The sequence below is a fragment of the Garra rufa genome, chromosome 17, assembly GCF_049309525.1.
Source record: "Garra rufa chromosome 17, GarRuf1.0, whole genome shotgun sequence".
Taxonomy (NCBI): Eukaryota; Metazoa; Chordata; class Actinopteri; order Cypriniformes; family Cyprinidae; genus Garra; species Garra rufa.
This window is the reverse complement of record NC_133377.1, coordinates 14,590,292-14,612,461: the sequence shown is the minus strand read 5'-3', so window position 1 is coordinate 14,612,461 and position 22,170 is coordinate 14,590,292. Positions and strand designations below refer to the sequence as shown.

General features: G+C 34.8%; 1 protein-coding gene across 1 annotated transcript in view; it reads right to left on the bottom strand.

The window, feature by feature from the left end:
• Positions 1–22,170, bottom strand: part of zfpm2b (zinc finger protein, FOG family member 2b) — a 160,594-nt gene that overhangs the window by 114,770 nt on the left and 23,654 nt on the right. Inside the window, exon 3 of the mRNA XM_073822402.1 lies at positions 15,905–16,006. Within this exon, the coding sequence (XP_073678503.1) occupies positions 15,905–16,006 (102 nt within the window). The remainder of the gene's footprint in view (positions 1–15,904; positions 16,007–22,170) is intronic.

Genomic DNA, 22,170 nt, shown 5'->3' with positions numbered 1-22,170 from the left:
TATACACATCATATGAATAAATATCAATAAACAAGCTTTCTATTGATGTAGGGTTTGTTAGGATAGGACAATATTTGGCCGAGATGTGTCTATTTGAAAATCTGAAATCTAAGGGTGCAAAAAATCAAAATCACCTTTAAAGTTGTCCAAATTAAGTTCTTAACAATGCATATTACTAATCAAAAATTTCATTTGGATATGTTTACAGTAGGAATTTTACAAAAGAATCTTCATGGAACATGATCTTTACTTAATTTCCTAATGATTTTTGGCATAAAAGAAAAATCTATAATTTTGACCCATACAATGTATTTTTGGCTATTGCTACAAATATACCCCAGCGACTTAAGACTGGTTTTGTGGTCCAGGGTCACATATATTTAAACAAAATCCAAATATAGAACACATTTTTGGGGGAAAAAATTATTAAAATATTGTATGAAATTTCATAATACTGGAATATTTGCTTACAACACATTACACTGCGTACTAAATGTATAACACATATTATTTAATGTATGTGGCTATTATGGAACTTATGGCTAAAGTTCTGCACATCTTCGTAAAGAACGACATGTGCATTTAAGATCTTGCTAATATATGCATTAACATCAGTCTGATTTCAGCCAAGCATCCATTCATTCATCATATTAAACCCCATTCAAAGATGTCTGTCTGACTCTCTTCCCCGTCGAGGCCCTTAAAAGAGAAGCAGAGAGTTTCAACTTTCTCTCGCGCGTGTTACGGGTTAAAGCGATTTACTCTCCAGACTCTTTTTTTCCAGCTGAAATAAAACTGGCGAATAAATTCATCTCCCAACGGTGAAGGGCAGAGGGCTTCACACTGACAGTCTTCGTATTTGAAACTGGTAAAATCCACCTCCTCCCCTCCCAAAAACCAGCTCCAAACCAGAGAGCATTGAAATTCCCCTCGCAGCGCTGCGCGGGATTTGCTAAACGGCGGGGTGTGTGTGCGCACGGCTGATAAACGGAGTGATGATCCAGCAACACGTCTTTATCCTCGCGCTCCGCTTTAATTAACGCCGGCTTGTTTGTTGAAAAGATGATTAATATGCCAGTGAAAATGGCCTAATTGAATACCGCAACAACCCACACAATCAGGGAGGAACACGCTGTTTTGTTTTGTGTAGATTAGCCCTTTTATCAATGTCATTATTTATATTATTATTATTATTACGTGGTATTTTAATTCAGATGACAGCCCCATCCCCCACACCCCTCCTGCAGGCGTAAGGAGGGACAGGCGTATCGTACCGACAATGAATGAGCCACATTGTGTCCGTCTGAGGAGGGTCAAGAGGAGCACACAAACTTTTGTCACACAGTCAAAGATCTCCCGGCTCGGGACGGGTTTTCAAGTAAACGCTGTTTTACTTACCAAGAAGTTTACAGAAAGGTCACGTGCAAGTTTTAAATAAGTCATTCCTGTTTGTCTTGTTCTTAGATTACCTCAGAAAACATTTCAACTCATCAGTCTGAGAGGAAAAAAGTAGTATCAAATGTTCTTCTCAACTGAGTGAAATAAATTAACAAAAAGGACTTGATTCTAAACAATCTGAAGCGGATCCTTAGATTTTTTTGTCTTGTTTCCAGGCAAATTATCTAAAAACTCTTAAATCAAGAAGGATTATCTAGACGAGTAAAAAGTAATGTCTTGTTTTCAGAAAAAACAAGTCAAATTTAAGTACGTTTTTGCTTGAAACAAGCAATAATCTGCCAATGGGGTAAGAAAAATAATTTTGTTTTCTGTTTGAAATAAGATTTTTTTGCTTACCCCATTGGCAGATTATTTTGCTTGCTCTAAGCAAAAACTCACTTAATTTGGACTTTTTTTCTGAAAACAAGAAAATAATTTGTACTTGTCTAAAAAATCCTTTTTGATTTAAGAATATTTAGATATTTTGGCTGAAAACAAGACGAAAAATGCAAGTAAGAAAAGAAACACTTGCAGCCAATTGAAGGAAAGAGGCGAGGTTTAATGTCGAGTTTATAAGTAACATTTGGTAACACTTTATTTTACCGTACACTGATTTGTTTTCAAGATTTGTTCTCACAACTTTTTTTCTTTTGTCAAATAAACTTCATTTAAATGATTAGTTCACTTTCAAGAATGAAAATAATCCTGATAAAACATCCAAGATGTTCATGTCTTTCTTTCTTCAGTCGCAAATAAATGAAGGTTTTTGAGGAAAACATTCCAGGATTTTTCTCTATATAGTGGACTTCAATGGTGGCCAACAGGTTGAAGGTCCAAATTGCAATTTAAATGCAGCTTCAAGAGGCTCTATTGATTCCAGTCCAGGAATAAGAGTCTTATTCACAAATGCTCAAAAAAATCACAAATTCTCATCTTGCACTAGCTCAACTAATCACATTGGAAAAGTCACATTTGGTTAGTTCTTTGTCTGTGTAATTTGGTTCAAAAAGTTAGGGTAGGGCTAAAAACTCCTATAACTTCAAAATCATTTGACATTGTTGTTTTACCATTTTTGCAGACTTTATTTGCATGTTCGCTTTGTAAACACTGGATTGATACTTCTGCTTTAATCACGTGTGTGTGAATGCATAATGTGGGAAGTCGAGCTTGTGCAAGATGAGCATTTGTGATTAAAACGTATATAATTTTTAATTAATTTTTAGAAAATGACAGATCATTTGGCTAGATTAGACCCTTATTCCTTGGCTGGAATTGTGTAGAGCCCTTTGAAGCTGCATTGAAACTGCAATTTGGACCTTAAATCCATTGGCCACCATTGAAGTCCATTATATGGAGAAAAAACCTGAAATGTTTTGGACATCTTGGATGACAATGGGCTGAGTAAATTATCTGTAAATTTTCTGAAAATTGAAATACCCCCATGTCATCCAAGATGTTCGTGTCTTTCTTTCTTCAGTCGTAAAGAAATTACTATATGGATTTCTCTCCATGTAGTGGACTTCTATGGTGCCCCGAGTTTAAACTTCCAAAATGCAGTTTAAATGCGGCTTCAAACGATCCCAGCCAAGAAAAAAGGGCATTTTCTAGCGAAACGATCTGTTATTTTTATTTATTTATTTTTTTTTTTTAATTACAATTTATATACCTTTTTAACCTCAAACACATGTCTTGTCTTGAGGGAGAAAATAAGATGGGAGTTTTTTGACATACCCTAACTGTCTTGAACCAGAAAAAAACTAAGTTCAGGCAGAGCAAGACCAGATGAGCATTTGAGGTTAAAAAGTATATAAATTGAATTTTTTTAAAACAAAATAACAATCGTTTTGCTAGATAGGACCCTTCTTCCTCGGCTGGGATAGTTTACTGCCGCATTTGGGATTCTTTAAAGCCACATTTAAACTGCATTTTGGAAGTTCATACTCAGGGCACCATAAAAGTCCACTATATGGAGAAAAATCCTGAAATTGTTTCCTCAAAAAACATAATTTCTTTATGACTGAAGAAAGAAAGACATGAACATCTTGGATGACATGGGGGTAATTAAATTTTCAGAAAATGTAATTATGGAAGTGAACTAAACCTTTAAAGTAGAAGTTAACTTTCAGAACAAAAAATTACAGATAATTTACTCACCCCCTTGTCATGCAAGATGTTCATGTCTTTCTTTTGTCATAAAGAAATTATGTTTTTTGATATAGTGGACTTTTATGGTGCCCGCGAGTTTGAACTTCCAAAATGCAGTTTAAATGCAGCTTCAAATGATCCCAAATGCGGTTGTTAACGATCCCAGCCAAGGATAAATACTTTTTAAGCTCAAACACATATGTCTTGTCTTGAGGAAGAAAATAAGATGGGAGTTTTTTGACATACCCTAACTGTCTTAACCAGAAAAAAACTGAGTTCAGGCAGAGCAAGACCAGATGAGCATTTGAGATTAAAAAGTATATATATTGTAATTTTTAAAAACAAAATAATGATCGTTTTGCTAGATAGGACCCTTCTTCCTTGGCTGGGATCATTTACAACCGCATTTGGGATTCTTTAAAGCTGCATTTTGGAAGTTCAAATTTGAACATGGCACCATTAAAGTCCACTATATGGAGAAAAAAAAAAACAATTTCTTTACGACTGAAGAAAGAAAGACATGAAAATCTTGGATGAAAAGGGGGTGTCATAGTCATGTCATGTATTTGGTTTCTCCCATTGTCTCCCCCTGCTAATCTGTCTGCTTTGGTTTAGTCCTTGTTATCTGTTTCACCTGTCTTTGTAATTAGCCACCCTTTATAAGTCTGTCTTTGAGTTGAGTTTACTGTCGGTCTTTGCTTGATGTTTTACGTTTGGTGTGTGGAGATTCTTCGTGTTCCTGATCTGTCTGTTCCTTGGATTATATTAAAAGACTTTGTATTTGTAATTTGTGTATCGCCTCGTCTTATCCAGCACCGCACCGTAACAGGGGGTCAGTACATTATCTGTAAATTTTTGTTTTGGAAGTGAACTTCTCCTTCAATGTTTTAAATTATTGTTGTTCAGTTAACATAATATTCTGAGTTTCATCTGATTAAACCATTAATTCTCTTTGTATTAACTTTATATTTTGAGTTTAAAATGAACTTATTTTTCCAGGTAAAACCAAAATTATTTTTACAGAGCACTGAGAAAATTGTGAACAGTTCATGCATATGTTGTTTGTTTGTTTATTTTGAGCTCAATATTTTTTTATTAGAAAACCAGGTGACTTTATTTTAAGGTGTAGTTGTAAAATTAAGTACTGGGTAACATTAACTACCAAAATGTAGTTGATATATAGTTAGGGTTTAAGTTTAGGCTTAGTTGTTTGTAATTTTGCATATTTTAATTTTATTACTGTGGTAAGTAAACAGAAAAATTGAAAAAATCGTTCTTTACACAGACAAGTTAAGCAAGTCATTTTATCACTTTAGTCTCATGTTAACATGTATAATGTTAAAGTCTGTGACTGTACTTCAAACAATGTTCATTTTAATGTTCATCGGATGAAATGCCTTCACTGTAAGTGCATTACTGTGATTCATGCTTGATTTATGCTGCCACATAAGCTCTGTAAATTTTCTGAAAATTGAAATACCCCCATGTCATCCAAGATGTTCGTGTCTTTCTTTCTTCAGTCGTAAAGAAATTACTATATGGATTTCTCTCCATGTAGTGGACTTTTTTTTTTTTTTTTTTTTTTACAGAGCACTGAGAAAATTGTGAACAGTTCATGCATATGTTGTTTGTTTGTTTATTTTGAGCTCAATATTTTTTTATTAGAAAACCAGGTGACTTTATTTTAAGGTGTAGTTGTAAAATTAAGTACTGGGTAACATTAACTACCAAAATGTAGTTGATATATAGTTAGGGTTTAAGTTTAGGCTTAGTTGTTTGTAATTTTGCATATTTTAATTTTATTACTGTGGTAAGTAAACAGAAAAATTGAAAAAATCGTTCTTTACACAGACAAGTTAAGCAAGTCATTTTATCACTTTAGTGATAAAATGCTGCCACATAAGCAGATTTATGCTGCCACATAAGCTTACAAAACAGAGTTTGTTTAGTACTGAACTCAGGGTTGAGAATATCTGCCTAACCAATCTGAAAACAAGGAGGCCAGTGAGATTCCCTCAGTTAGATTCGGTTCATTTCCCATGATGCTCTGTCTAAATGTCAGAAGTCTGGAATCCGTGCACGTCTCTTTGAGCGCAAGTGGTCAGCCGCTCTCGGCTCCGGTTTACATGTTCTCCGCTGCACTGCCGCTCCCTGTGTGAAAAGGCTTTAGGGGGCTCAATCAGCGGGACTTTGATGTCGACTGCGGCTGTAATGATTTCATATTGTTCCAGGGATTTCTCTAATCCACTACACTTCCATTAAAATCCCTCACTCCATCCTGCCTTCTTCTAAAGGGCCTCGGACAGAATCGGGCTCCTCGCGCACATCTCTCACTCTTTTTCGTTTCCGCTGCAATAGTTATAACAGCAGATGCTAATTCAATTTGGGATGTTGGAAGTGGTACCAGGCAATGCTTTAATTCGTAAATGATGAGGTTCAGGAACAAGGACAAGCGACAGATTCGGCAGGTTACGAGGGTCACGAAACATAAAAGAAATAGAGTGTGGTGTGACATGATAAAACTACATCTCTCCCACCAAATTCAACAAAACAACCAGCATTTCAAAATCAATCAGGCAGGTCTAGTTGTGCTTGTGCGAATCCAAATTGCTGTATTAAGTACATTCAAATGAAGCTAACATATTCCTGCTTGTGAAATGCTTAGTTTTCCTAGTGCAAGCACCCTTTGTTTTGTTGTGTCGCGACACTTGCTTGCAGTACAGATTGAGCGTGATGTGCATTGAAAAAGCATTACTACAGTAATGGTTTCCTATTAAGATGCACTGTGGTAAATGAATATGCAAATAAGATTATTGTGCTACTGTAGCAAGACGCTCTCCTCTATGAATTTAAAAACACTAGTGAAATGCATTTAAATAATGTGTACATTCACAATACACGCCTTAAAGTCCCAATCTGAATCAAATGATTTCGCCATACGCACTTTGAATTCCTGTTTTAAATCAAATGACTCACAATACATGCTTTAAAGTCCCCTTCTGAATCAAATGATTCGCGATACGCGCTTTGAATTGCCTTTTTTAATCAAATGATTTGCGATATGTCCTTTAAAGTCCTGTTCTGAATCAAATGATTCGCCATACACGCTTTGAATTCCTGTTTTAAATCAAATGACTCACAATACACGCTTTAAAGTCCCATTCTGTATCAAATGATTCGCCATACACGCTTTGAATTCCTGTTTTAAATCAAATGACTCACAATACACGCTTTAAAGTCCCGTTCTGAATCAAATGATTCGCCATACACGCTTTGAATTCCTGTTTTAAATCAAATGACTCACAATACACGCTTTAAAGTCCCCTTCTGAATCAAATGATTCGCCATACACGCTTTGAATTCCTGTTTTAAATCAAATGACTCACAATACACGCTTTAAAGTCCCCTTCTGAATCAAATGATTCGCGATACGCACTTTGAATTCCTGTTTTAAATCAAATGACTCACAATACACGCTTTAAAGTCCTGTTCTGAATCAAATGATTCGCCATACACACTTTGAATTCCTGTTTTAAATCAAATGACTCACAATACACGCTTTAAAGTCCTGTTCTGAATCAAATGATTCGCCATACACGCTTTGAATTCCTGTTTTAAATCAAATGACTCACAATACACGCTTTAAAGTCCCCTTCTGAATCAAATGATTCGCCATACACGCTTTGAATTCCTGTTTTAAATCAAATGACTCACAATACACGCTTTAAAGTCCCCTTCTGAATCAAATGATTCGCCATACACGCTTTGAATTCCTGTTTTAAATCAAATGACTCACAATACACGCTTTAAAGTCCCCTTCTGAATCAAATGATTCGCCATACACGCTTTGAATTCCTGTTTTAAATCAAATGACTCACAATACACGCTTTAAAGTCCCGTTCTGAATCAAATGATTCGCCATACGCGCTTTGAATTCCTGTTTTAAATCAAATGACTCACAATACACGCTTTAAAGTCCCGTTCTGAATCAAATGATTCGCGATACGCGCTTTGAATTCCTGTTTTAAATCAAATGACTCACAATACACGCTTTAAAGTCCTGTTCTGAATCAAATGATTCGCCATACACGCTTTGAATTCCTGTTTTAAATCAAATGACTCACAATACACGCTTTAAAGTCCCCTTCTGAATCAAATGATTCGCCATACACGCTTTGAATTCCTGTTTTAAATCAAATGACTCACAATACACGCTTTAAAGTCCCCTTCTGAATCAAATGATTCGCCATACACGCTTTGAATTCCTGTTTTAAATCAAATGACTCACAATACACGCTTTAAAGTCCTGTTCTGAATCAAATGATTCGCCATACACGCTTTGAATTCCTGTTTTAAATCAAATGACTCACAATACACGCTTTAAAGTCCCCTTCTGAATCAAATGATTCGCCATACACGCTTTGAATTCCTGTTTTAAATCAAATGACTCACAATACACGCTTTAAAGTCCCCTTCTGAATCAAATGATTCGCCATACACGCTTTGAATTCCTGTTTTAAATCAAATGACTCACAATACACGCTTTAAAGTCCCCTTCTGAATCAAATGATTCGCCATACACGCTTTGAATTCCTGTTTTAAATCAAATGACTCACAATACACGCTTTAAAGTCCTGTTCTGAATCAAATGATTCGCCATACACGCTTTGAATTCCTGTTTTAAATCAAATGACTCACAATACACGCTTTAAAGTCCCCTTCTGAATCAAATGATTCGCCATACACACTTTGAATTCCTGTTTTAAATCAAATGACTCACAATACACGCTTTAAAGTCCTGTTCTGAATCAAATGATTCGCCATACACGCTTTGAATTCCTGTTTTAAATCAAATGACTCACAATACACGCTTTAAAGTCCTGTTCTGAATCAAATGATTCGCCATACACACTTTGAATTCCTGTTTTAAATCAAATGACTCACAATACATGCTTTAAAGTCCTGTTCTGAATCAAATGATTCGCCATACACGCTTTGAATTCCTGTTTTAAATCAAATGACTCACAATACACGCTTTAAAGTCCCCTTCTGAATCAAATAATTCGCGATACGCGCTTTGAATTCCTGTTTTAAATCAAATGACTCACAATACACGCTTTAAAGTCCTGTTCTGAATCAAATGATTCGCCATACACGCTTTGAATTCCTGTTTTAAATCAAATGACTCACAATACACGCTTTAAAGTCCCCTTCTGAATCAAATGATTCGCCATACACGCTTTGAATTCCTGTTTTAAATCAAATGACTCACAATACACGCTTTAAAGTCCCCTTCTGAATCAAATGATTCGCCATACACACTTTGAATTCCTGTTTTAAATCAAATGACTCACAATACACGCTTTAAAGTCCTGTTCTGAATCAAATGATTCGCCATACACGCTTTGAATTCCTGTTTTAAATCAAATGACTCACAATACACGCTTTAAAGTCCTGTTCTGAATCAAATGATTCGCCATACACACTTTGAATTCCTGTTTTAAATCAAATGACTCACAATACATGCTTTAAAGTCCTGTTCTGAATCAAATGATTCGCCATACACGCTTTGAATTCCTGTTTTAAATCAAATGACTCACAATACACGCTTTAAAGTCCCCTTCTGAATCAAATGATTTTTGATATGCGCTTTAAAGTCCTGTTCTGAATCAAATGATTCACCATACATGCTTTGAATTCCTGTTTTAACTCAAATGACTCACAATACACGCTTTAAAGTCCCCTTCTGAATCAAATGATTCGCCATACACGCTTTGAATTCCTGTTTTAAATCAAATGACTCACAATACACGCTTTAAAGTCCCCTTCTGAATCAAATGATTCGCGATACGCGCTTTGAATTGCCTTTTTTAATCAAATGACTCACAATACACGCTTTAAAGTCCTGTTCTGAATCAAATGATTCGCCATACACGCTTTGAATTCCTGTTTTAAATCAAATGACTCACAATACACGCTTTAAAGTCCCCTTCTGAATCAAATGATTCGCGATACGCGCTTTGAATTGCCTTTTTTAATCAAATGATTTGTGATATGCGCTTTAAAGTCCTGTTCTGAATCAAATGATTCGCCATACACGCTTTGAATTCCTGTTTTAAATCAAATGACTCACAATACACGCTTTAAAGTCCCCTTCTGAATCAAATGATTCGCGATACGCGCTTTGAATTGCCTTTTTTAATCAAATGATTTGTGATATGCGCTTTAAAGTCCTGTTCTGAATCAAATGATTCACCATACATGCTTTGAATTCCTGTTTTAACTCAAATGATTCACAATACACGCTTTAAAGTCCCATTCTGTATCAAATGATTCGCAATACGCGCTTTGAGATCCCATTTTTAATCAAATGATTTGCAATACGTGCTTTAAAGTCCCGTTCTGAATCAAATGATTCGCCAAACACTTTGAATTCCCGTTTATATCAGATGATTCACGATACATGCTTTAAAGTCCTGTTCTGAATCAAATGATTCGCCATACACGCTTTGAATTCCTGTTTTAAATCAAATGACTCACAATACACGCTTTAAAGTCCCCTTCTGAATCAAATGATTCGCCATACACACTTTGAATTCCTGTTTTAAATCAAATGACTCACAATACACGCTTTAAAGTCCTGTTCTGAATCAAATGATTCGCCATACACGCTTTGAATTCCTGTTTTAAATCAAATGACTCACAATACACGCTTTAAAGTCCTGTTCTGAATCAAATGATTCGCCATACACACTTTGAATTCCTGTTTTAAATCAAATGACTCACAATACATGCTTTAAAGTCCTGTTCTGAATCAAATGATTCGCCATACACGCTTTGAATTCCTGTTTTAAATCAAATGACTCACAATACACGCTTTAAAGTCCCCTTCTGAATCAAATAATTCGCGATACGCGCTTTGAATTCCTGTTTTAAATCAAATGACTCACAATACACGCTTTAAAGTCCTGTTCTGAATCAAATGATTCGCCATACACGCTTTGAATTCCTGTTTTAAATCAAATGACTCACAATACACGCTTTAAAGTCCCCTTCTGAATCAAATGATTCGCCATACACGCTTTGAATTCCTGTTTTAAATCAAATGACTCACAATACACGCTTTAAAGTCCCCTTCTGAATCAAATGATTCGCCATACACACTTTGAATTCCTGTTTTAAATCAAATGACTCACAATACACGCTTTAAAGTCCTGTTCTGAATCAAATGATTCGCCATACACGCTTTGAATTCCTGTTTTAAATCAAATGACTCACAATACACGCTTTAAAGTCCTGTTCTGAATCAAATGATTCGCCATACACACTTTGAATTCCTGTTTTAAATCAAATGACTCACAATACATGCTTTAAAGTCCTGTTCTGAATCAAATGATTCGCCATACACGCTTTGAATTCCTGTTTTAAATCAAATGACTCACAATACACGCTTTAAAGTCCCCTTCTGAATCAAATGATTTTTGATATGCGCTTTAAAGTCCTGTTCTGAATCAAATGATTCACCATACATGCTTTGAATTCCTGTTTTAACTCAAATGACTCACAATACACGCTTTAAAGTCCCCTTCTGAATCAAATGATTCGCCATACACGCTTTGAATTCCTGTTTTAAATCAAATGACTCACAATACACGCTTTAAAGTCCCCTTCTGAATCAAATGATTCGCCATACACGCTTTGAATTCCTGTTTTAAATCAAATGACTCACAATACACGCTTTAAAGTCCCCTTCTGAATCAAATGATTCGCCATACACACTTTGAATTCCTGTTTTAAATCAAATGACTCACAATACACGCTTTAAAGTCCTGTTCTGAATCAAATGATTCGCCATACACGCTTTGAATTCCTGTTTTAAATCAAATGACTCACAATACACGCTTTAAAGTCCCCTTCTGAATCAAATGATTCGCGATACGCGCTTTGAATTGCCTTTTTTAATCAAATGATTTGTGATATGCGCTTTAAAGTCCTGTTCTGAATCAAATGATTCGCCATACACGCTTTGAATTCCTGTTTTAAATCAAATGACTCACAATACACGCTTTAAAGTCCCCTTCTGAATCAAATGATTCGCGATACGCGCTTTGAATTGCCTTTTTTAATCAAATGATTTGTGATATGCGCTTTAAAGTCCTGTTCTGAATCAAATGATTCACCATACATGCTTTGAATTCCTGTTTTAACTCAAATGATTCACAATACACGCTTTAAAGTCCCATTCTGTATCAAATGATTCGCAATACGCGCTTTGAGATCCCATTTTTAATCAAATGATTTGCAATACGTGCTTTAAAGTCCCGTTCTGAATCAAATGATTCGCCAAACACTTTGAATTCCCGTTTATATCAGATGATTCACGATACATGCTTTAAAGTCCTGTTCTGAATCAAATGATTCGCCATACACGCTTTGAATTCCTGTTTTAAATCAAATGACTCACAATACACGCTTTAAAGTCCCCTTCTGAATCAAATGATTCGCCATACACGCTTTGAATTCCTGTTTTAAATCAAATGACTCACAATACACGCTTTAAAGTCCCCTTCTGAATCAAATGATTCGCCATACACGCTTTGAATTCCTGTTTTAAATCAAATGACTCACAATACACGCTTTAAAGTCCCCTTCTGAATCAAATGATTCGCCATACACGCTTTGAATTCCTGTTTTAAATCAAATGACTCACAATACACGCTTTAAAGTCCCCTTCTGAATCAAATGATTCGCCATACACGCTTTGAATTCCTGTTTTAAATCAAATGACTCACAATACACGCTTTAAAGTCCCCTTCTGAATCAAATGATTCGCCATACACACTTTGAATTCCTGTTTTAAATCAAATGACTCACAATACACGCTTTAAAGTCCTGTTCTGAATCAAATGATTCGCCATACACGCTTTGAATTCCTGTTTTAAATCAAATGACTCACAATACACGCTTTAAAGTCCCCTTCTGAATCAAATGATTCGCGATACGCGCTTTGAATTGCCTTTTTTAATCAAATGATTTGTGATATGCGCTTTAAAGTCCTGTTCTGAATCAAATGATTCACCATACATGCTTTGAATTCCTGTTTTAACTCAAATGATTCACAATACACGCTTTAAAGTCCCATTCTGTATCAAATGATTCGCAATACGCGCTTTGAGATCCCATTTTTAATCAAATGATTTGCAATACGTGCTTTAAAGTCCCGTTCTGAATCAAATGATTCGCCAAACACTTTGAATTCCCGTTTATATCAGATGATTCACGATACATGCTTTAAAGTCCCGTTCTAAATCAAATGATTCGCCATACACACTTTGAATTCCCGTTTTAAATCAAATGTGACCCTGGACCACAAAACCAGTCATAAGGTTAAATTTTACAAAACTGAGACGTATACATCATATGAAAGATCAATAAATAAGCTTTCTGTTGATATATGGTTTGTTAGGATCGGACAATATTTGGCCAAGATACATCTATTTGAAAATCTAGAATCTGAGGGTGCAAAAAAATCAAAATACTGAGAAAATCACCTTTGAACTTCTCCAAATTAGGTTCTTAACAATGCATATTACTAATCAAAAATTACATTTTGATATATTTATAGTAGGAATTTTACAAAAAAAATCTTCATGGAACATGATCTTTACTTAATTTCCTAATGATTTTTGGCATAAAAGAAAAATCAATAATTTTGACCCATACAATGTATTTTTGGCTATTGCAACAAATATACCCCAGCGACTTAAGACTGGTTTTGTGGTCCAGGGTCACAAATGATTCACGATACACGCTTTAAGTCCCGTTCTGAATCAAATGATTTGCGATTTGATTGGAGCGCTCCGAAACAGTGAATCATTTTGCGACGCAGTGGTTTACTGATTCAGAGTTCCAAAAAGCTCTGTTGATACTGTGTTCTTTGCTCGCTTTCCCTATATAATTTATTCATTGTTTGAAATGAAATCATTACAATTAATAGGCCTAACTTACAATGTTTTTGTTAAATTATGATCACGTTAGACGGTTTTCGTCGTATTAAAAACATTTCATAACATGACACTCATTATCTGGTACTTGCCCACAAAAAAAAAACGAATATATACTGTGCATTGTTATAAGATTACGCTAACATTAGGTTACTTAGGCTATAGCCTTACTGGAGTTTGGTCAACCTCCGCCTATGGAGAGAGAGAAAAAGCTTTCAAAAGCACCCCCGCCCCCCTCTGCTTTTTTGAGCATTAAATCAGTATATTAGAATGTTTTCTGAAGGATCATGTGACACTGAAGACTGAAGTAATTATGCTAAAAATTCGGCTTTGCATCACAGGAATAAATTACATTTTAAAATATATTACAGTAAAAAACACAGCAATTTTATATTGTAATAATATTTCACATTTTTACTGTATTGTTTGCAGCCTTGGTTAGCATAAGAGACTTTTGAATAGTAGTTCACAGCACTGGTACTTGTCTTGGATTTGTATAAGGTGAGGCATCTACTAAAATAGCTGTTAGATTCAAATCCAACGATGCCAGATAGGACACACACACCAATTTCAGATATTCTGTGTCTGTTGGCTTGGCATTGTGAGACTCGAACCGTTCAGAGCAGACAAAAACACTCTTTCCTGATCAGATAAGAAAACACTGTGCCTCATTATTGTTCGAATGAGTCTGCAACCGAACTAATCATGTTTATTCAGACGACTAGAGGGAGAGAAAGAGAAATCCAGAGACAGAGACCGCAACAAAGAGCGTGAATATCAGTATGCAGCAATATCTCACCATCAAGAACTGATTACAAAGACCCGTGATCAGATATGAAGATAGGAGACAAGTCAGCTCAGTTTGGCACTAGTGACTGTATTGTGTAAATCTAGTGTGAAACGCAAGATAAAGCGCCTCCCAAAATGCCATTATTACATTATCAGGTTTCATGCTTTTTAAAGAGGACAAGGCTTATTACAACACATCAACCAGCTGCACCTCTCAGGCTCACTTTACTCCGTCTCCATCTTACACTGAGCAATTGTGGCATATAAATGGTGTATTTTTTTGTGTGGATTTATCTATGTTGCATTATATTACAACTTTATTTAGATTAGTTCATTTTAGTCTTTTCTACTAACTTTGCAACTACAACTAAGTATTAGTAGACTGTTAGGTTGGTGTTAGCAGAATTGATTCTTTGGTTTTTCAGCATTTTTGTGTATTTAACCTTTTATAAAAATGACTGTATGATTTTGAGATCCATCTATTCAAACAAAGGACATTTGAGGGACTCATATGCGACTATTAAAGAAGGTTCAAATGCTCACTGATGCTCCAGAAGGAAACACGACGCATTGAGACCCGGGGGGTGAAAACTTTTGAACCGAATGAAGATGTATAGCCTACATTTTTCTTAATTTGCCAAATTATTATTTTTTCTTTTCATTTAGTACTGGCCTTTAGAAGCTACAGAAGATACTTACATGTTCACCAGAAGACAAAATAAGTTAAATTACACTGATTTTCAAATTGAATGCCTTGTTTTTCCTTCTGGAGCATCAGTGAGCATTTAAACCTCATTGAGTCCCTCAGTTGTCCTCAGTGCCAAAAGATGGATCTCAAAATCAAAGTTCAAATACAAAAAAATGTTTAAAAAAAAAAAAAAAGAATTCGTGGGACCTGAAGAATTTTTCTGAAGAACAGAAGGCAGTTTAACTGTTCAGGACAAACAAGGGACTCATGAACAACTATCACCAAGCTAAAAAACACAGCTGTGGATTATTCAGGTAACAACACAGTATTAAGAATCAAGGGGATGTAAACTTTTGAATGAGTCATTTTTATAAATTCAACTATTATTTTCTCTTGTGGACTATATGTGAAATATCTTATTCAATTCAGTACTAAAAAATAACATGGATTTTATCTGAACCCTCTTGTTTTCCTAAAATAATTAGCATTTTGCAGATTCTGTAAGGTGTATGTAAACATTTGACTTCTTATTAATTCCACTTTTGGTGTGAAAGAGCCCTTACAACTGCCAAAAATATAATTTTTTAGTTTTTTGTTATTAAAAACAAATAAGCCATCCCATCCTAGGTGACAAAAAGTAATGCAAAAGTAACAATGCATTAATTTCCCTAAAAAGTAACTAAGTAACACAGTATTGTGATGCATTACTTTTAAAAGTAACTTTCCCCAAAACTGTTAGGGAAGCAGTCTGTTAACTGGCATGTAGTTGTGTCTGAAGTGGACTATCAAAATAAAGTAGATATGCTAAGACTGTTGAGACATGATTAAACGTATGTCTTACTTGGGCCGTCCCACTCCTCTGCTGTCAACGGGCTTGGTTGGACTCTCTCTTCTTGTCCGTCACTGTCTTGTCGCTCCACCTTTAAACCTCCACCCATTTCACCTGTACAAAGACATCAAAGCTTAGGGGTTTTGCGGTACAAACGGCTAAACTGTAGCACAGTCAGTAAACCGGACCGTGCCGGTCGATCTGGCTCTAGCAGAGGCAGCATCTGTTCATTTTCTTTGATTTAAAACCCTTATTCCTTGTAATTCCAATGTGCGGTTTCTCATTTTGGATTCTTTCAAGTGTCTGCTGTGGGATTTTATGCTCGTTTCTTTGGAGAGAATGGAAAAGAGACAGAGAGCAAGTCCCTGGACCCACCTTGATCACAGACCCGCTGCCTGTGTTAAGCCCTGTGACGAAACTTATTGGAAATGTTTAATTACAGTGTTGGGGAAGAAATTAAGCTACAAGATGATTCCTTAATTAAGCTGTGATTAAGGATTTTCTGCCTTTGGCTCTGACACCACGGGCAAAGTACTATTTAACACCGTCACAGGGAAGAGAAGTTAACTCCAAGAACAGGCCTATTTACCTCAGATCCTCACACAACTTCACACGCACACAGACACAGGGAATCAGTCCATGTCCTCTGCAGACAGGAAATTCCTTTCTAGCGACTGGAATGGATAAAACCGTATGATCTTAAAACTCAAGCTGAATAAATACAAGGACAGAGCCAAGCATTAAACCTTCATGAAGAGACAAGACAGCCAAAATACCACTTTAAAGCTGGTGCGTGTTCAAACCAGGGGGTTTCATGTATTTGGATAAATTCAGAGTAAAAAAAAAAGAGCAAAAGTATTGAAAAATATGCATTCCAATAGGATTTTGGGAAATTGACAAGTAGACTACATATAAATTGTAATCCATTACTGATTCCAAATTACATGACAAAACTTGTAGTTAGTAACGTAATCCACTACTTTACACATTTTAAGTAATATAATCGGATTGATTTAAATGGGATAATCTTATACTATATAGATATGAAAATACAAAGCGGAAGAAAATATATTAATAATTCATATATTGATTAATTAATTGATATTCCAATAGGAATTTGGGAAATTAACAAGTGGATTACTTATAAATGTGTCCCTGGACTACAAAACTAGTCTTAAATAGCATGGGTATATTTGTAGCAATAGCCAAAAACATATTGTATGGGTTAAACTTATTGATTTTTCTTTTATGCCAAAAATCATTAGGATATTACGTAAAGGTCATGTTCCATGAAGATATTTTGTAAATGTCCTACCGTAAATATCAAAACTTATTTTTTTTATTAGTAATATGCATTGCTTAAAGCTTAATTTGGACAACTTTAAAGACGATTTTCTTTTTTTCTTTTTTTTCTAATTCCTGATATTCAAATAGTTGTATTTCGGCCAAATATTGTGCTATCCTAACAAACCATACATAAATGGTTATTTATTCAGCTTTTAGATTATTTATAAATCTCAATTTCCAAAAATTGACTGTTACTGATTCCAAAAATTGTAGTTAGTAACGTAATCCACTACATTACACATTTTAGGTAATATAATCAGACTACTTTTGGATTACTTTTAGATTACTTTTGACTTAACTCATTATTCATGTTGATTTTTAATAGGATAATCATGTACTATACTGATAAAAACACAAAGAGAAAGCAAATACATTAATATATTAATAATTAATTGCTATTCCAATAGGATTTTTGGAAATCGACTAGTAGATTACTAATAAATTGTAATCCATTACTGATTCCAAATTACATGACAAAAATTGTAGTCAGTAACGTAATCCACTACTTTAAGTAGATTACTTATAAATGTGACCCTGGACCACAAAACTAGTCTTATTTGTAACATTTTATGGGTCAAAATTATCGATTTTTCTTTTATGCCAAAAATCATTAGGATATTACGTAAAGGTCATGTTCCATTAAGATATTTTGCAAATGTCCTACCGTAAATATCAAAACTTAATTTTTGATTAGTAATGTGCATTGCTTAAAACTTAATTTGGACAACTTTAAAGGCGATTTTCTCAATATTTAGATTTTTTTTTTTTTTTTTTTTTTTTTCAGATTCCTGATATTCAAATAGTTGTATTTCGACCAAATATTGTCCTATCCTAACAAACCATACATACATGGTTATTTATTCAGCTTTCAGATTATTTATAAATCTCAATTTCCAAAAATTGGCTCTTGAATCTTTTACTGATTCCAAATGACATGACAAAAATTGTAGTTAGTAACGTAATCCACTACATTAAACATTTTGGCCTGGTTTCACAAACGGGGCTTAGTTTAAGCCAGGACTAGGCCTTAGTTCAATTAAGAAATCGAAGCAGCTTTTATAAAAATGCCTTAAAAGAAAAATCAATAATTTTGACCCACTGTTTTCTTCGATGCCAAAAACCATTAGAATATTAAGTAAAGATCATGTTCCATGAAGATATGTTGTAAATTTCCTACTATAAATATATAAAAACTTTTTAATTAGTAAAATGCATTGCTAAGAACTTCATTTGGACAACTTTTAAAGCGATTTTCTCAATATTTAGATTTTTTTTGCACCCTCAGATTCTATATATTTAAATAGCTGTATCTCAGTCAAATATTTCCCTATCCCAACAAACCATACATTAAATGAAAACTTATTCCAGCTTGCAGACGATGTATACATCTCAGTTTCAAACATGTACCCTTATGACTGGTTTTGTGGTCCATGGTCACATATGTACAACAATCAGACTACTTTTGGATTACTTTTAGATTACTTTTGACCTAACTTGTTTATCAAATTGTTTTAAATAGGATAAACTTATATAAAAATACAAAGAGAAACGAAATATATTAATAATGAATATATTAAATAATCCATTGCGATTGTAAGGTTAATATGTAATCATCATGTAATCAATAAATAAGTAACTATAGTCTGATTACAAGTAATTTAAATTGTAATGTAATCTAATTACACATACTTAGGTGCGAGCAAGTGCTGGTATTTTCTGGAAACACGACATTTTTGCAGATCCATCTATTTGTTCTAAAGTAATTAATCAGTTTTACTGCCACTACTAATGTAATTATAAATATTAAATCATAACTCATCTAGGTGCCATGATCTATTCTGTTATTTTTGACATTTTCATTATACGGTTCGCAGATTAATATGACTTATCATATAGGTAATAAACCCCAAACGGAAAACTGACGTTCTTACATATTTATTTATTCATGGTTGAGTAATTAATAAGCAATCCCACAGTCCAGAGAGCGGCTGGAAATGACCCAGCTGAGGAAATCATAAACGCTAAATCATAACTCATTTTCATCAGGTATAGGTGTCATGATCTATACTTTTATTCTTGACATTTCCATTATACGGTTCACAGATTCAAAAAGCAATTATGTGATCAAGTGGGGGAGAGAGAGAAAAAAAATCAAGAAAAACAATAAATATTCAAATATTCAAAAATGTTTTTCGCCACTGCCCTTCAAAACTTAATAGGTCAAAACATGCGAAGAAATGAAAAAGAACTGCCCCTCTTGCTATTCAACAAGAACAAAAGCAAACCGGCACACATCGTTCCACCAATTTCCAACAAAAAAGCACAAGTGATTGTTCTTTTGAAGATTGCACGCTCGCAGGCAAAGCAGCTAGTTTATGCACTTCACTTTTGCCGTCGCAAACTTTTGGACGACGGGGATACCGAGACAGGCATTTCAAAGAGAAGATTCATCATTTACAAATAGAAAAGCATAACGTTAGGACGCCGAGTGAATTTCAAATGGCTGGGGGGGCTCTGAATTATCCCGTTGTGACGTTGAGGTGTGGCCGGCAGTAACGCCTGTAATTGAATTTCAGTTCAAAGAGCTGATGCTATTAGCTCGAGTTTGATGGTGGTGGCCTGCAGCAAATACCAGCAACTCTGTTGTTATTTACTATGACCAATAACCCTGTTAGTAACATATACAGTGGGTCTTCCCTCAAAATGCCATATTTCTTCAATCTTCTCTTTCATATTCAAATTCAATTTCAGCACAAAACCAAACACTGCTTTGAGCTGAAAGGGGTTCGGTGGGAAGGTGGGGAAAGATTGTGGGTTCTAGAAAAGGTCTGATACTTCAAACATTCATACAGCATTGTGGAACACAATAGAAAATATACATCCCTCTTTAGGATTACAGTAAAGAAGTTAGGGGTGCACCGAATTTTCGGCAACCGGAATTATAAGCAAAAAGGCCGAATAAATGATACCGAATAATGACGCGAGGCGACCGAATAAAGGCGTGCACTAATGCAGCAAACATGTGAGCAGTGTGGAAGCATTTAAAACTGTCTGAGAAAGACTGTATGATGACTGAAATCGCAAAATGGCCTTAAACCATTAGTAAATAAACTGCAGAGCGTTATGTTGTCTAATACACGCATGAATTGTATTTATTCTGACAGAGCAGCACAAGCTCCTTAGCCAGGGTTCAAAGTCCAAAGCGCAAGAAAAATCGGAGCTGAAACAGCATAACGAGAATCATTCATAAATCTTCTTGCGGGTTTCCGCCAAAATAAAAGTCAACATTCATAAATGTTAGTATTGTAATTTTACTGTTGTTCTGTAAAATAAAAAAATAAAAAAAGTAAGACAAAAATAATGATAACAATCATTACAACAGCTCTATTAATGCATGTATTATAACATTCTCCTTTGCTCAGCAAGGCCTCATTTATTTGTACGTTAAAAACACATGCCTGATTCAAGAATGGGGTCTTAAAATGGCAAAAGCACATTATTTTACGAACTTATTACGCTTAAGTTAAATTGTGCTTTGTTGGTAGGCTATAATGTCTACTAGAATGTTAAAAATGTTCAGTGTTAAGTAAATTTTTTTAAATTGTTGTTTTGTATTTTTTATTTGAAAAGCAAAAAACTAAAGAAAAAAATAGAAAAAGCACATTTTGGCTATTTAAATATTTAATTTATGCAGTGGTGAAAAAATTGGCAAAATACATCGGGGAAAAAACACGAAAAATCATGTTCGGTAATTGGCCTTCGGCCCACGGTTTAATTTTGTTCGGCTTTGGCTTCGGCTTCAGCCAAGAATTTTCATTTCAGTTCATCCCTAATAAAGTGTTTGTTTACGTACTAAAACAAGCTCATATATGTGATTTACAATTATTAGGGAATACTATTTACTATTAACTAGTTGTTTATTAAAGGAGTAGTTAAATTCCAGAACAAAAATGTACAGATAATGTACTCACCTACTTGTCATCTAAGATGTTCATGTCTTTCTTTCTTCAGTCGATAAGAAATTATGTTTTTTGAGGAAAATATTTCAGGACGTCTCTCCATATGGTGGACTTCAACTGGAGTTTGAACTTCCAAAATGCAGTTTAAATGCAGCTTTGAAGGGCTCTAAATGATCCTAGCTGAGGAAGAAGGGTCTTACCTATTAAAACAATTGGTTATTTGCTAAAAAAAATTTAACCTTAAACACTCATCTTGTCTAGGTCTGTGTGTACTCTGTGTATTCTGGTTCATGAGAGTTAGGGTATGTCAAAAAAACTACCATCTCATTTTCTCCTCTAACTTCAAAATCACCTCACATTGCTGTTTTACCCTTTCTTGTAAAGGGCTTTTGACCTTCTTCTTTCACGTCATAAACACTTCTGCAGCGATTTAGGATTTTGAAGTTGGAGGAGAAAATGAGATGGAAGATTTTCCAGCATACCCTACCTGTCTTGAACTGTCTCCGAGCTAGACAAGACGAGCATTTGAGGTTGTTTGAGCCAATCGTTTAGCTAGATAAGACCCTTCCTTATTGGCTGGAATCATTTAGAGCCCTTTGAAGCTGCATTTAAACTGCATTTTAAAAGTTCAAACTCTGGGGCACCATAGAAGTCCATTATATGGAGAAGAATCCTAAAATGTTTTTCTCAAAAAACCTGACTTCTTTACGACTGAATAAAGAAAGACATGAACTTCTTGGATGACAAGGGAGTCAGAACATTATCTGTACATTTTTGTTCTGGAAGTGAACTACTCCTGTAACATGCATATTACTAGCCTGTTTATTAGTAATTATAAAGCACATATTAATCTAGATCTCTTAACCCAACCCACAACCTAAACATGCTTACTTATTAGCAATAAGTGGCAAATTAGAAGTGTGTTAAGGTACTAACTCTTTAACTAAATCTAAAATGTTACCACGATTTCAA